The sequence below is a fragment of the Pelecanus crispus genome, chromosome 5 (genome assembly GCF_030463565.1).
Source record: "Pelecanus crispus isolate bPelCri1 chromosome 5, bPelCri1.pri, whole genome shotgun sequence".
NCBI classification, from domain to species: domain Eukaryota; kingdom Metazoa; phylum Chordata; class Aves; order Pelecaniformes; family Pelecanidae; genus Pelecanus; species Pelecanus crispus.
This window is the reverse complement of record NC_134647.1, coordinates 82,424,370-82,440,917: the sequence shown is the minus strand read 5'-3', so window position 1 is coordinate 82,440,917 and position 16,548 is coordinate 82,424,370. Positions and strand designations below refer to the sequence as shown.

The window sequence follows — 16,548 nt, the reverse complement described above, 5'->3', positions numbered from 1 at the left end:
TTCTAGTAAGGTTTCTGTCGTTCACAAGAATGCCAGCATTTCGTATCAGCTACAAGTGCTATCACTATCTATACAAAAAAAAAGAAAAAATAACCTGTAGGGAAATAAAGAGGAACACACTGTTCCTATACAACATGACAACCGATGGTCACATTTTAACTAGCAATCACCATAGCGTGGGTGTTACTAGAAGACAACAAAAGATGCAAAGACGATGGATTCTTAGAGGCATAGAAATGAATGACAAATACAGCATCAGCACAGTGAAAAGCTTAAAGAGGCCCAGTCTGCGGTCAGAAGCCCTGTCTTGAGGGAAGCCTCATCTATTTTCTTGGTTCCTCATAGGTCAATATAGGGTTTCAATTTAATGTGATATTCTTCAGGCAACTGCAGCTGTCACCTCCGTTAAGTGGCATCCAAAACCAATGCAGAGAGGTACAGCAATTCCATCTGCACTACTGAGTGTTTTGAAATTGTTCTGTACAGCTGGAGCAAAGGAGCTTTTCACGAACACACCGATACCAAAACCAGAACCATCTCATTTTTCTTGGTAAGCACTGCAATGTCACATCACGTGGCAGGCAACTTAATGCTTTGAGAGGTGAGTTCCACTGGCGAGACATACCTGAGTAAAAATATTGTGAGTCTGGCTTAGGATCCACCTTCCATCAGCATCAGGAGCTACTAATAATTTCAAAGTCCCTATGTAAACGTCAGTACAGAGGGTCCAGAAATGTGGATCATGTAAACTGTATACTCCTTGCAACTGCTGCACCTAAAAAATACAAGCAATTTTTAAAAAAAAATGTATTTCAGAAAATGTTTATCTGTACTAGGTTTTTTTAGAGAAAATATTATGAAAGCCCATGCTTTCTTTTACTTCTAGTTCACTGTGCAATTTGTGGTATTTCACTTAAATTCCTTATTACTATCTCAGTAATCGTAAGGAAGGTGAAAACATACAGATTGTACGTATGCGCCATGATTTTGTTTCTTGCTGCATTTACGTTCTACGTATATTTGACTGAAACCATTTCTGAAGAGCGGTGTCCAAGAGAGAAAAAAAGTCACAGTTAATAAATTTGAGAGGGCATGCAATTAAAACAGCACTTTTTGCAAATGCAGGCATTTTCCCATAAAACAATCTGTGAGAGGTTCTAACTATTAACAGAAATATATTAATATTTCTGTAAATATTTTGCGAGGGCTTAGGTTTGTCCTGTCAAAACCCTTCTTCTTCCTCTGTCCAATTTTAGCAAACCCTCCCCGTGACAATTGCAGCCCTGTAACTTCCTGAGGAAAGACGGCACTCCTCCAAGTGCTCTGTACTAACTTCGCAAAGGCACTTCAAACGTTCCGGCTGTGACACCGTAATAGGAAGTTAAACGGGAGTACCAGGAGAGGTCAAATCCAGAGTAATCTACGTACTCTTAAAAAGACACTTCCAATGTTACTCCCTTTACTAAGAACTAGATTTTGAGGGAGACACAACCGCAACAAAACAGAGAAACGTTATGCACTTTGTATCAGCACAAAGTACGCGGAGAGGAGAAGCTTCAGGACCTGTTTTTCTAAACCAACACAGCCATGGTTTAACACACAAACCGAGCTGAAGCTACATACAATTTAGGACTTCAGAAAGGGAAGAATCAAACTGGTACCTCCATTTGTACAGTCTAAGGAACCTTTCACAGGCATTACTAGAAAAAACATCACAAAATATCCTCATACACAAAGCTGGGGCTGATGCGGGCAGCAGCTCGACCTGAAGCAAAAACGGCCTAAGAGCTCACCCTCTGGTAGCACTGAGGCAGGGCATTCTCCAGGGAAGGAGGAGTTCGCTGCATCAGAATTCCAATGGATTCTTTTAAAAGTGGAACAATACTGGAAAGGAAAAAAAAAAAAAAAAAAAAAAAAAGAAGTTAGCTACTATTACATTTTCAAAAGATGCAGAACAAAGAGCAACATAACATTCCTTAATGCTCTTGAAGAATTTTTCTTGAGTTGTTTCACCAGAAGCTGAGAAAGTTGCCATGAAAGTCTGGTACAGAAAATAAAAGGATCGACAAAATTGCTATGGTGTCTTCCCAAAGGCAAGATTACTTCTCCGCCGGATTTTCCACAAAGACAACTGGTGGACAATCACAAAAGATGAATAGTTTCAATCATGGGATTTGAGATGAACTCTCTTAGTGTTTTAAAAGTTATGCGACAAAGCGGCTAATAGCTCAAACCCAAAACCTACTTCCATGGCAATCACTCACAACAGGCCATAAAAACATGCAACTGAAATGGTTTTTGCTTTTGTGTTTGGCTTAATGCATATTTTTCTTATGAACTAAGATAATAATGGAGAGATCATACAACAAAATTAGTATGGACAAGTCCAGCTATAACAAAGTTATTTTGTCATAAACAGACAACTTAGCATATTCTTGAAGTGAACTAAGTGTAGGGTCTCATCCAAGCTCAAGGATTAAACATTTGGAAGCAATTAGAGGTTCTCTCCCGGCCAAATGGTCTTGTTTAATCAGCAAACTAAGATGACACTTAATACCCTTTATTATTATTACTTCTTTCCTTTTTTTTTTTTTTGGTATATAAAACCAGGAGACCAGTAAGCCCATACCCTGAAGCCACCACTAAAAATTTATACTCTTATTAAGTATTCAGTACGGTGATTTTTTGTTTAGGAGTAGTGCATCATGTCTGGCTCAGTAGAGCGTCCTAAAATTTTCAAGAGGATGACAAATATCTATAGCCCAATACTGAAATGTAAATAGCAATCTAATTTCAAGAGCATGCAAATGACCTAACACTCTAGACCAAAAGCGATGATATATTTCAGAAACTGTTAGCTGAGTTTCAGCGTTCAGCACTGGCATCACAGCTGGAGTACAGAGAGTGTTGGGATAAAAGGCAACCAGAAAACATTCGTAAGAGATTAATCGGGCCGTCTGTTAAGGGAAGCCGCAGAAGCTTTGTTCAAAATCTCATGAAGCGATGTCGAACGCGCTGCACAGACCAGCTGTGTATTTGCAGACGGCGAACGGCATGGCCTAACCATCCCTTTCCATTTTTGAAGGGATGCTTCCATTTGTACATGGAAGCAGTGCTGGCCGACCGACTGCTCCGCTCGCTCCTTGGCTAATCCCTGCCCAGGGCTGGGAGGGAGCTGAGGGTGCATGACTCTTGTCTAATGAACCCCTGGAAAAACCACCACCCTAAAATTAAGTCTCCTTGCAGGCGCACTGGTTATTCCAGCCAAATTCGCTGCCTGATGCACTCTGTCACGTGGCCTCACGCAGTTGCGCTGCTACCGAGGAATCAAGGAATCGGTTCAGAAATAAGCAGCAGCAATTAGGGGCAGGCAGGAGTTGCCTGAACTGGACCTGTCACCAAGACAATGAAACATTTAGCAATGCGCTAACTGCCAAGCTGTCTACAGGGAGCTTAATTGGAGTGTCACATTCTACAGACAGTGGATTACAGAAGTTTAGGGGAAAAGGTTCTCTTACCAATGGAGCCATCTCACTAAATAACGTCCATGGCACCAGCATTACATCAAAGGGAGCTGGAGCTGCCAAAATACTCCATTGCTGAATTGATTTCAGCTTAACTCACTATTTAAAATGCAGGTTTGCCTCTTAATAAAAACCTTGAAAGACCAATACACAAGTTCAGGATGCAAACGGAATACAAGTTTTTGAACGCTGACTCCATCCCCATAAATTTAACGAGGCCCCTCTAAGATACGCATACACAGGCTTCAAAAAACACACACGTACAGGCTGCGTACTTTTTCCCAGGGAAAGGACTAAAGGAACGGAGAATGTAGGAGCTTGCCTTTTTATTGGAACATACCACTAAGAGTGAAAAAAATCCATGAAACAAATCTAACCAAAACCATCTGATTTGCACACCTTATTTACATTATTTGATAAAGCCGATGTACATTATCTGACAAAATGGAAATGAATTGGCAAGTAGGAGATCTAGAGAGACAGCCTACGGAAATTTAAGACTAGCAGGTTGGGCATGTTAACCAATTCCAAAAAAGGATCTGGTCAGTGAAACTGGTTGATTCATTCTGGAACAGGATGCACATTGAAAAGAAGAAGTTAAAACCCCATTAGAGAGCTCTTCAGCTGAAGATGCATTTAAAATTAAGATCTGCTTCATTCTGAAAACCTTGTTGCCTAAGGAACTGATCTTCCAAGTTGAGCCTATGCAATCAGCAGGGTGTGTGCAAGCACCAAAGACCGTCTCTCCTCGCCAGGCAATGGGGTGCAGTTTTAAGCAGCACATATTGGAACCGTTAGCTCAAAAATCAACTCATATACAAGAAGGTGAATGGGGAAAGACACTCCACTCCTAGTATATAGGTGGTACAGCTTAAAAGATAGTCTCCCTGCTGGCAAGATCTCACCTAGTCATGTTTCTGTAATGGCTCCGCACTAAAGCTTTAAGAGAGAAACCTCCTGTGCAAGTTTTTGGCAGTAATGCTGCCCAAGTCGTGCTTTTATCCAGACTTCACAAAAAAGCTAAAGCCATGGTGTTTAACTGAAACAGCAACAGCTTAAAAGTCCAAAGAATAGAGGTAAATTGGGACGTGGCTTGATACTCTAAGTGGAAGTTGAAGAGTATCCCAGGTCACACCTCCCTCCCCTAACTTAGACACAGTGTTCAGCTGGAAATTTATCTTCTGCAAAGCCAAAAAGGCCAAAAGACAGCAGCAGTGATGTGATACACCCTCACAAACGCTGCTGGAGCACAGAGGCCCACGCGCGCATCTCTGCATCCGAAAGGATGCTACCTTACAAGGTGGTCTTTTACTGGAAGCCAAACTAACGTGACAAACTCTAGAATCTGGTTTTCTGACGTCTCAGGTTTTCCATTGTTTCGTGCATACTACTGAAGTACAAAACCTTTAATTAAAACCCAGAACTCCACACACTATGCTCTTTTCTCAAAGACAAACTAAAAAACAGTGTTACTTAATCGCCAGGAAGCACTAGAAATACAAGTTCCATCTCATGTGACTGAAGAAGACGCTAGGAAAGATGACAATACCAAGCAGGCTGAAAACGTGGTTAGAAAATTTGACCAAGCTTTCCTTTTTTTTTGGATTAGTCATTAGTGCAAAATACACGTGGTTGTCTCCGCAGCAACTCTTGCACTGGTACTTCCCCCTTTTTTTTTTAATTTACAAAAAAATTACTGAGGAAAATAAATAATGCTGAATTCTCACCAAGTGGAGAGTTTTTTCATGCCTAAGCAGTCTGTAAGCTTTGCCGCTAAAGCGGACACAATTCTCCAATCGTCTCTGATTACCAAGCCTTGAATCTAAAATACCACACTTTCACAAGACGATGGGATTTGAAAGAGGCGCTAACCCACAGCAAGACTCGGGACATAAACATATGCTCTACCAAAGCCGTAATAGCAAAAGCGGCTAATGCGTGCAAGACGCGTAAGACGCGTTAGCAGTACCTCGCGCTTTCACATACACTGTTACAGAGGAAGCGAAAGGCGTTCAAACAGATAAAGGCTATTGATATGCATCTGATAAATCCAGCCTGCCACTACTACGCATGGCTCGATTAACAATGGAGGGTGAAAGCATCAGACTCTTAATCAGCTTGCATCACGTTCAGATAACGCTCATACCCATTCCAGTGCCATCCTGTTTATGCCACTGGTTTCGTAGGCATGGCTAGCAAGACTCTGGCATTGCAATCATCTTGGATGCCAAGGCTGAAAACAGCTCCGGGGTAAAGAACCCTTTACACAGTCATTGCAGTCGGAGCACAGCAGGGAATTCATTTAGTGAATGTTTTCTATAGAAAATAGAGGATACTTGTGATAGATTTTGCGGAAGGTAAACAAACACTGCTAAGATGCAAGACCAGCTATGGTTCTTCAAGTACCATAGCTGGAAACCTACAGCCAGCTTTCAAAATTCTTTTTTCTCGTTCCAGCCACCATCCACATCTGCAGCGCCAACACTGTCAGCCTATTTCAGAATTTTAATACATTTTTTCTATTAGGCAAGGGCAATTTTAATCAGACTGCAGGCTTTGCCCAAGACAAGGATCACAGGTTTAACATCTACTTTTCCAATTTTAAATTGCCTGTTCTCATAATAATGCAGTACTTTGATTCTCAAGCAAGGCTGGCAGGTACCATTACGCTGTCAATAAAGGTAGTACACGCCATTCAGCAACGATGGCTCAAAACACCACCGAGCATGCGAGTTTGGGGGAGTTTTGCTATAGAACATTCTTTCTGAATCTTAGTGAATGCAGCATTTCATTTTAAAAAAAGTAATTTTTTTTCTACTGTTCTGCCCCAAACATTATAGGCATAGACCCCAAACGTCACAGGCATGCTCTCCCCCAAAGCTCTTTCATATTCTATCATGTTCAAGCAGCTCTAGACCTTATGTAAAAATGATGTAACCCATGGAAACAACTTCACTAAATGACTGAAGTAAATTGCCTCATTTCTTTAACCACTTAATATGTAGTCTGCATGCTCTATCCAATCTAGTATCATATTTAGTCTACGGTGCCTTTCTAGAAACATGTGGCTGTAATAGTGGTTTCGGACAAACTTCTTGCTTTATGCTGGAGTTGTGGCTTTTGCTTGATGACTAATTTCACATAGCTGATCGAAATACTAAAATTGCTTCAATATTCAGAGTAAGGCTTAGAATCCTAAGGCTAAAATAATAAATGAGCATTTAGTTTTAAATATTAAAAGCGTTTTAGAGACTTGAGAAATTGTTTATTGATTCAGGCACATTAAATTATGAGGAAAACACCTTGGAAAATACTTGAAGAGTCTCAACCTGAACAACTATGAAATAGGCAAGCTTTTTTTTTTAAAAAAAAAAGACTTCAAACAAAATGCTACTAAAACAGACTGGCCTGTTTTAAGCATGTGCTATTTATGCTTTATAATTAAATGGACACTTGCATGAGAGAGTACAGAAAGTAATCAAAGAAAGATTCATCAGATGTTAGTGGTAGTATCCAGGAACACTCAAGAGCTACAACCCGCCACCCACACCAGCTTCATCCTTCAGAATTTGCCAGAGATTTATGGTGCAGAGATTTTTAAAAGATTGCAGGATACAGCCCTGCAACTGAGAAACCACAAACTACCAAGCCCTCTGCTTGTCAAGACTCAGCAGAAATACATAAATGGAGAAAACACAACTTTCTGCAGCCAGTAAAAGCATAATGAAATGTGCAAAGTAGAAAGTATCTGACTTCATGCCTTCGCCTCTCTATTATCAGAACAGTAATATGAGGGCTCTTCCTCCAAAGAGACAAATTTTAAAGCATGAGATGTAACAGGTATTAACAACATTTCTGTATAATCCTACTGGAAGACAGGCTTTTGCTGGGATGCAGACATAGTCTACTAAAAGGGAAGCGACTGATCTTACCTCTCTATACTCTAGTAAGAGCTGCCCGATTTCTGCTTCCACTAAGCCTAGAAGTGTATTTATTTGTCAGTGGAAACAACCTCAGAAGACTCCCACACCCGATTTTCCCTGTGCAGCCAGAACGTTCTGCGCTAACTCACGAGGAGTTAGGCAGAAAGCATGTCACCTTAGAGCAGCTTTAGCGAAGGATCACAGGAGCAACACAGAGCAACCGTGTGAGCAGTTGACAATTTGCACTAATTAGAGATGTTGTCTACAGGAAGGCTCAACCATTTGAATTAAAAGCACTGCTTGACTTCTCTGAAGAGGCGTTGCTCAACCCTTCGTGCATCTGCTCAAGACAAAACAGGTTACAAATTAGAGGCTGTACAGCTTTATATTGCAACGATAAGTTCTTTAGTCATCCTATACAGATATTTTTGTGATTTCTTTTGGCACGTGTTGCCATCATTTCAGAAAACTGAACAGAGAAGACTCACTAATAGGAGCAGGCAAGACAAATAAATCAGAGAGAGCTGCCCAACACTGAAGCAAGCAAACACTCAACAAAAAATGAACAGTTATTTCATCTAGACACAAGCAATCTTGGATTAAGAGCAACAATTCCCCTCTGCACTTGCATGCAACTGCTTTGATATTCTACTCACTCATTAGATGTAGTTCCACAGAAGGGAATAGGGATTTGTGTTCTGCCTTTATTCCCTCTTTGGATACATAAGTATCCCAGAAAGAATACAGACTGGGGAAAAAAAAAAAAAAAAAGGAGCCCTGGATTAAACCTACCCCCTCCCCACACCCTGCACACACTCTAAGTCAAACTCAGACCATTAAGCAGTGACTTGGAGGATACACGATTGAAGCCAAATCACTACCAGGTTAAGTGGTATATGCACATTTTGTTCTGCAAAAAAAGCAAAAAATAAACTTCATTAAACCCTCAAACAACTTAAAATGTACCAAGTAGTAATTTGTTAAAAAGACAGAATGCATTCTCACTAGTCTCAAGCCTGCATACCGAACTACTGTCACACCATTATCTTTGCTCCTCCTGCACTGATTACCACAAGAATTCCTCTTTTAAATACATATTTATGTATTTAAAAACCACATATTTAAAAGCTAAAGCTCAGCATCAGAAAACAAGCCTGGTTTTGTTGAAAATAATTCAAACGTGTTTCTGAATACGTACTTCCAGTAGCACCCATCATACTGCAAGAATATAATCTTTCCCAAATCCCAATAGTGATAGTGTCCCAGATTGTTCAGCTGATTAAGAAAACTACTTTTTAAAGTTAGGAATCCAAAGACTTCTTTCAAAGTACCTTATTATCCTGTTTACAAGAATGCTGTTTATCCCATAGAAGACTCCTGCCTCGAATTTACATCTAAAATTCTGTCCTAATTCATCTCTATGCCAGCTCATTCCAGCTGGAAAGCCTACTAACTACTTAGACTAAACACACATCCAAAGGGATACTGTCATCTAGACTGGTCTGAGGATCTTTCCCTTTGAGGAGAAAGCCACCAACCAACATGAGCAAAAATTCATTTACCGCTTTGCATTTTATTGGGAATTTCCAGCTTCATGAAAAAAAATAATTTGCTCAACGTATGTTTTATTTTCATATACAACCAGTGGGGTTTCTAGACTAACATTCAGAACGGTGTATCCTCATTATCTAAAAATTAATAACAGAAAAGATTCAAGTCTGGACCACTCTCCCACCATGACTTTAGATTTACACTCATGTACCCATCTGCAATATTCACAACTGTTTCCTAAGATACCTTCCTGAGGACAGAAAAGCACCTGTACCATAGGCAAGTCTTAACCCAATACAGTAATTTGGCATTTGAGAACAAGTGACAGAAGGCCAGCACAACAAGAGCTCAAAGATACATACGCACACATAAAAAGACATTCTCCTAGGAAAGAAGCCTCCCTCCCAAATAACAAGTTGACAGCCAAGAGCAAAAGCATTTCCATACAGATTTTGACATTTCAACCACTTTATTTTAAAGCTTCAGAGTACTCAGAGACATAGAAGCAGATCCGCACTCAAGGTTTTGCTTTCACCAAGAGCTGTTGGTTAATATTAACAGCAGTAATGAGAGTATTGCCTGCTCTAGTTCATCAGTTAACAACTAACACATTTAATGTCGAACCAGAGGTCCGAGCAGCTAATTAAAATGGAAATGGACAATTTCATATACTTAAAATGTGGAGTCATGCAAAAGAGCTTTGGAAGATCAGCAATAAAATAGACTACTATTTAGATTTAAACCAAAGAGCTAAAGCGCTCTTGTAAGAGGAGACAGCACCTCGGGGCTTTTACACAACCCTATTTGAAAGAAGCAAAGCTTTACAGTCCCAACGAGGGGAAAGTCCCCAGACAGCATTAAAACTTTTGGACAACTTTTATCAGACTGGCTTTTGCATCTCTGACTCAAAACTATGCTTGCTTTATTACAGTCACAAAGAACAGATCCCGATTTTTAAACACACGTGCATGGACCCACTTGCGGGGGCACACAGGTACTCCTATCCCACTCCACCTTATCAAAGCTGCTTCAACTCGTAAAAGGGACACAAGTGGGCTACTCCGCACGAGTAAAATTGACAGATATTCCTCTGAAACAACAGACAATCGTTTAATCTAAAGCCAAATCCCCCCAAAAAGTTATCAAGGTTGCAAATACACCCACAGAAGCGGCCAGGAATCCCTGTAGTAGATATTGAACATCTCAAACCCACACACCCCCCATGCGCAAACAGACAATTTAAACAAAAAAAACTAGACACAGCTCTTGCCACTATCACTTTAAAGTCTTTTTGCAAACAACGTTTTTCCCCTCAAATTTTGAATTTCACAAAATTTCAGTATAATTTTTTCTCTAGGTTAGATTTAGGTGACTTGACAAGATTAAGGACAAAACTATCATATATCCTAGCAATCATCACTTGCGCCCCCACATTACTGTTACAAAGATCACCTTATGGGAAAAATCTGACAAACCTTTTGCATTCATTCTAAAGAGCACTTGACACACAGAGCACCGTGAGGAACAAGGCAGAATAAACAATGGTTTTATGTCCAGAAGTGTAAATGAAGATTACTACAAGTCAAATGACACAAAAGGGGACTCAAGCTCTCAAAGAATATCCACCTGAAACCGCCAGCCACCTTGTTTATGAGCTCGTTTAAGTGCATTTCAAGCAAAGCCATCAGTAGTTAAGTTGGTTGGACTGCTTAAAAAAAAATAAAGAACCCCCACCCCTGCAATCAGCATTTGTTCCACGGCTGTGCCAGGATGTGTCAGTCTGCAAGAAATGCAGGCTTGCTTCTACTGACTACGATGCAGCTGACTGCACTCGGTTAGCATAATGATTCTAAAGATCATTTTTAGCGTTGTGGACCTAGAAAATCATGTCACGGGCTGAGGTCTGGTATCAGGTCAAAAGACACAGCAAACAGTGAACTCCTCCAGCATTTTCAGCATAGAAGATGGACCTCAGACGTTCCTCCTGACTGTGCTAGAAGACACAGAAACAGCTTTACTATGAAAGCTCTGTGATGGAAGGTAGTCTTCCTCCAACCTCTGTACTAATGGAAGAAAAAAATTCTCATTCACGTGGTATTTTCTGATCAGCACTCCTCACGTGCTTTGCTGCACACAAAGCTGGACCCTTAAAACACAAAGCGTATGGAAACCTGTGTTTTACTCAGCTGGTACCTCAGAAATACTTTCTTCCCCCTTGGCAACCTGCACATTTTCTCTCCCATTTTTTGAGATTAATAGAATTAGTTTGTAATAATTTGTCTTTTATGTTACAGGAGGCTGAAGTCAAAATATTAAGTTTATATTGAAGTGGTAATTTAATAGCAATCTCTAGCACACAGATTTCTGTGGGCATTCAGCGCCTGAAGCCTGTTGCCCTGCTCTGATAAAGAGGGAGATTCACATCAATAATTCTGTGAATGCTGCCATGCATATGGTACAAACACGCCATATATAGTATAAACATAAGTAGCTGCAGTTAATCAGATGACATTTGCCACCGCTGAAGAGACAAAGGTGTTCAGTTATTAGGTTGTAACTGGCGCTGTGGCACTCTGCCCTACGACACCACTGAAAGCGCTGCCCGAAAAGCCTCAATAACAGCATCACTGAATGAAATGTTCGCTTCTCCAGGCATTCAAATAGCTTCAACATTTACAGTGATCTTAGTAAGCAACAACTGGGAAGTCCCAGAACTACTTGAAGCATTTCCATCAGATCTTAAGAGGAATAATGATGTCTCAGAGTACAAATAGAAAGGAAAAGACCACTCTCGCTGGGAAAGAAAAAAAATTACCAGCCTTGATTTGTCAAGGACAAGGGCACATCCTGTGCCAGCAGGCTCAGCTCTGCTGCCCTGAAGCCATTCTGCTCCATTTACTGGACTACATTGGTTTATATAAGCATGGACTAAATACAGAGAGGAAGCCGCCTACAGCTTGAACCCGAAAGACATTTTTGTAGTATTATGCAAACAGGGGTAAAACATGCAGATTTAAGAGCAAAAGCTGTAGCTGGAGAAAAGGAAAAGAAAGATAGCTCATGTAAGAGCACGCCAGAACAGCTGTACAGAACAGAGGTAACATACCACTCTTGGAAGAAAAGCAAACGTCCTAAGTCATTAGCATAACAGACAAACCTTGTTTTCTGAGCTGTAAGTTGTGCTGTAACCAGCATCAAAAAAATCAGTGATAGCAACACTTACCTTACACCTATAAGTAGTGCTATCAGCATTGAACAAATAGGATCTGCTATCATTAGACCATAGTTCTGCATCAATATAGCAGATATGATTACACCAATACTTCCGAGAGTGTCTGCAACAATGTGTAGAAATACACCTGTAAGAGATTGATGGATATCATTAAACCTTGCCATTCTTAAAGCTAACGGAGTATTTCAAAGACAGTTTACAGAGAAGAGTTGCAAGAACTAGATAACATGATTTATGCTTGTTACATTTGTGGTCAATTTTTGGTCAAACACACAGAAAGCGATCACAGGATTTCAACGTATTTGTCGAATATAGAGCTTTTGAAGAATTTACATTATTTTCTGCACTTAGCAGCAAGGGGTATTTCAACTTCAGCAGCGATTAACAGATGTAGCTGATTTTTTTTTCATTCAATACCTACCCATATTACAGTAAAGAAACTCACGTTGCCTGACGCCTACAGACAATGACAAGTACTGTATAAGATGGAAAGACTGTTAACAGAAACAGCTCCGTACAGCTTTGAAAGATGCTAATGTTTCATTGACAGTATCTTGTAGAAGTTATTTGGCAAAGAAATCCAAGACGAATGATTTTGAGGATTAAACAATATTGCAGACGTGAACAACTTCAATCTTATTTTGAAGAGCAACACGCTACCTTAAAAGACAAAGAAACAAGCGCTTTGCAGCTCGATAAAATTTAGCTTTTGGAGCTCTCTGCTGGCAATGATGGGAACAGCCATTCAGAAACAGCTTTTTGAATACAATTCTCCAGACTTGGACAACCTCTCCTCACAAAAAGCACCACAAAACTATAAATCCGCTTTTCAGTGATTTTCCCAAGTCCACCTTTGTGCTGGGTCTGGCTGGGATGGAGCTGGGTGTTCTCCAGAGCAGCCCGCGTGACGCTGTGGTTTAGATTTGTGACTCAAGCCGTGTTGATAACACACCAGTGGTTTAGCTATCGCCAAACAGCGCTTGCACAGCATCAAGGCCTTCGGTTTCTCACTGCCTCCACGGCAAGAGGCTGGGAGGGGACACAGCTGGGACAGCTGACCCAAAGGTTCCAGGATATTCCACACCATATAACATCACGCTCAGCAATAAAACTGAGGAGCAGTCTTTCTACCTTAGCAGTTGCTCAGAGATTTCCTGGGCATTGATCTGCTGGTGGGAGGTGGTAAGCGATTGTCTTTGCATCGCTCATTTTTGTTTTTCTTTTTTTCTCCCTCCCTTCACTTACTAGACTGTCTTTATCACAATCCAAGACTAGTCCTCGCTTTTACTCCTCTAATTCTCTTCCCTGTCCCACTGCAAGAGCGAGCAAGCAGCTGCTGGGTGCTTATTTGCTGGCCACAGCCAACACACCACAGTATTGAAAAATTAAAAGAAAATTATATAAAATTGAGTCTTTTTAATATGCTTCAATTAAAACGTGCCTTTCACGAAAAGACTGACTTCCAAATATCTTCTACTGAAGTACTGAGTATACATATACGTAATACGGTATACTATAAATTCTGGAAGAGGTTGAAAATGTTCCTTTTCAAGGACTACAGACAAGCCAGAAAATCATCCAATAAGAGGAAGCAGTACATACATCTGGGTATGCCAAATAATTACTACCTCTTACATTACATAATTTTCTCCCTGTAACTTTAGGACACTTCAAAAAAAATTACTCAAACCTCAAAACTGACATCTAAATTATCAGCAATTTATTTACACTAATGCTCAGGAGACCGTGGACTCCAATACTCCTTCAAGCAATTTAGAGTGAATTACCATCTTTTCTAAACCTACTGTAATAGCTTGCTGAAACGCAAGTTTCAAGCTCAGGTACCCTTTAACAATTACATCAAACTACATTTTTCAAATACATTTGAAATACATTACAATATTTCAAATACATTTTTCTATCTTAATAATACTGTTTTTCACTTTCCAGAGCATTCATTGCAATTAGGCTCCTTAGGTTTCTGCTTTTAACCACCCTTTCCTAGATTTTTATTATTTGAGTTATTGAGTGCTTCTAGCAATTGTGAGTAGCCCCAACCGTCACTGTTGAACAGCTGAAATCCATGTATTTAACTGCAGTCTATTGTACTCTGTGTGTGAATGTGTAGTAAATAAAAAGTATATTGTATCTAAAAAAGAAATTTAATTTACGGGGCAACCCCCGGTATCGGCACAGGCTGGGGGATGGAGGGATGGAGAGCAGCCCTGCCGAGAAGGGCTTGGGGGTGCTGGGGGATGAAAAGCCGGACACGAGCCGGCAATGTGCGCTGGCAGCCCAGAAAGCCAACCCCATCCTGGGCTGCATCCCCACAGCGTGGGCAGCGGGGCGAGGGAGGGGATTCTGCCCCTCTGCCCCGCTCTGGGCAGACCCCCCTGCAGCCCTGCGCCCGGCTCGGGGCCCTCAGCACAGGACACGGAGCTGCTGGAGCGGGGCCAGGGGAGGCCACAGAAATGCCCCGAGGGCCGGAGCCCCTCTGCTGCGGGGCCAGGCTGGGGGGGCTGGGGGTGCTCAGCCTGGAGAGGAGGGGGCTGCGGGGAGGCCTGAGTGCGGCCTGGCAGTGCTGAGAGGGGCTGCAGGAAGGGGGGGGCAAGCTTTTAGCAAGGCCTGTGGTGACAGGACAAGGAGTGATGGGTTTAAACTAAAGAAGAACAGATTTAGACTGGGTATAAGGAAGAAATGTTTCACGCTGAGGGTGGTGAGGCAGTGGCCCAGGTTGCCCAGAGAGGCGGTGGAGGCCCCGTCCCTGGCACCATCCCAGGCCAGGTTGGCCGGGGCTCTGAGCACCCTGGGCTGATTAAAGCTGTCCCTGGCACTGCAGGGGCTGGGCTGGGTGGGCTCTAAGGGTCCCTTCCCACCCAAAGCATTCCATGATTCTATCATTTTTCAGCATCAGCAACAGAAGCTGAATCCCAGCTTTTGGGATCTCCGTTTTAGACTGTGTTGACACTGCACCACATTTAGACGTCCGTGAACGCCCCAACGCCTAGCCACGCACGGGGTATGGCACTGCTGTTTACAGGTGGAAGGGGACTTCATAAAATAGCTCCTCTAAGTAAAATGTAGCATTCACCCAGCAGCACCCTCTAAACCAGATGTGTGACAGTCACAGGCAGGCAGACCATGACAAAACTAATAAACCACTATAGTTCTTATCGTCATACCTTGTAAAATCTGTTTGCTGGATCCAGTCATCCCTTCAAGAGAGTGGTCATCTGTAAAGACAATTATTGGTATATTAACCTACACAAAGGCTCTCTCTAGTGGCATATTCTGTTACCGTCTTCCTTTCTGAAATTTCTTGAACAGACAAGCTGCTTACAATGGCTAGCTTTTACTCTAGCTGTTGTTCTTTAACGCAGCAATTAAAAGTCTTAAAACACATTTTTTTAAAAGAAAATACTACTTTACACAATAGATTTTATGTACGTATATATAAAAATAAAAATCAAGATTTGTTTTTTAATGAAAACAAACTAAGAAATAAGACCTTTCTAGTCTTTAGCAAAGTAAAGCCCCCTCAAAAATACAAGCCATACACACAAGCAAGAACAGTAAGGTCAAATAAATTTGCCTAAGTGAAATATTTCTAGTTAGCAAGCATTTATACCTAATGCAAAACAACAAGGGTAAGACTTGGAGAAGGTAGAAAAAAATCATCCGAGCAGATTAATGCCTCTGTGGAACATGTCAGATATTTTAAGAAAAACCTGGTAAAGGACAGCAAATTACTTCTAGTGAAGATATATAATAATTTACGCAAAAGCTGATTTGAAATTATCAAATTGCACAAACTAGCTAGCTACATTTGCTGTTTCACTGGGGTGGGGGGCATGGGGAGGGCAAGGAAGAGGCAGGAGGTGGGAGCTCCTGCTTTCCAACCAAACTCCAGGAGAACCCTTGGAAAACAAGCACCAGTTTTCTACTAAAAATAGCAAGGAAGGGGCAAGGAGGTATTTTTATACTCTTTGTCACCTCCTGTCTGCAAGTTGCCACACTATTCCCCGCTCTGAACGTGCACAGTCACATCAGATTCTGGTTTCTGGCTTGGGCAGGAAGGATTGACAACCCCGTATGACAACAAGGCTTCCATCTGCATTGTTTCCAGCAGGTAGCAACCACACCGTCTCCTCTCCCATAATCAAGGCTACTGATCATATTTTGCATGGATATCTCTTCACAGATTGTTTGCCTTTATAGAAGAGATTTAAGCATAGCTAAGATACCAAGTACCTTTTTCATAACCAGCTTTAAAGCAGATTACAGCTACACAAGACGGGGAAAATCTTGTATTTGAGAT

General features: G+C 41.3%; 1 protein-coding gene across 2 annotated transcripts in view; it reads right to left on the bottom strand.

The window, feature by feature from the left end:
- SLC30A7 (solute carrier family 30 member 7) overlaps positions 1-16,548 on the bottom strand; it is a 31,982-nt gene that overhangs the window by 2,874 nt on the left and 12,560 nt on the right. For both annotated transcript variants that reach the window (XM_075710851.1, XM_075710852.1), the window contains exons 7-10: positions 15,413-15,463; positions 12,222-12,357; positions 1,794-1,884; positions 626-775 (exon numbers count right to left, since the gene is read on the bottom strand). In XM_075710851.1, coding sequence (XP_075566966.1) covers positions 626-775; positions 1,794-1,884; positions 12,222-12,357; positions 15,413-15,463 — 428 coding nt within the window. The remainder of the gene's footprint in view (positions 1-625; positions 776-1,793; positions 1,885-12,221; positions 12,358-15,412; positions 15,464-16,548) is intronic.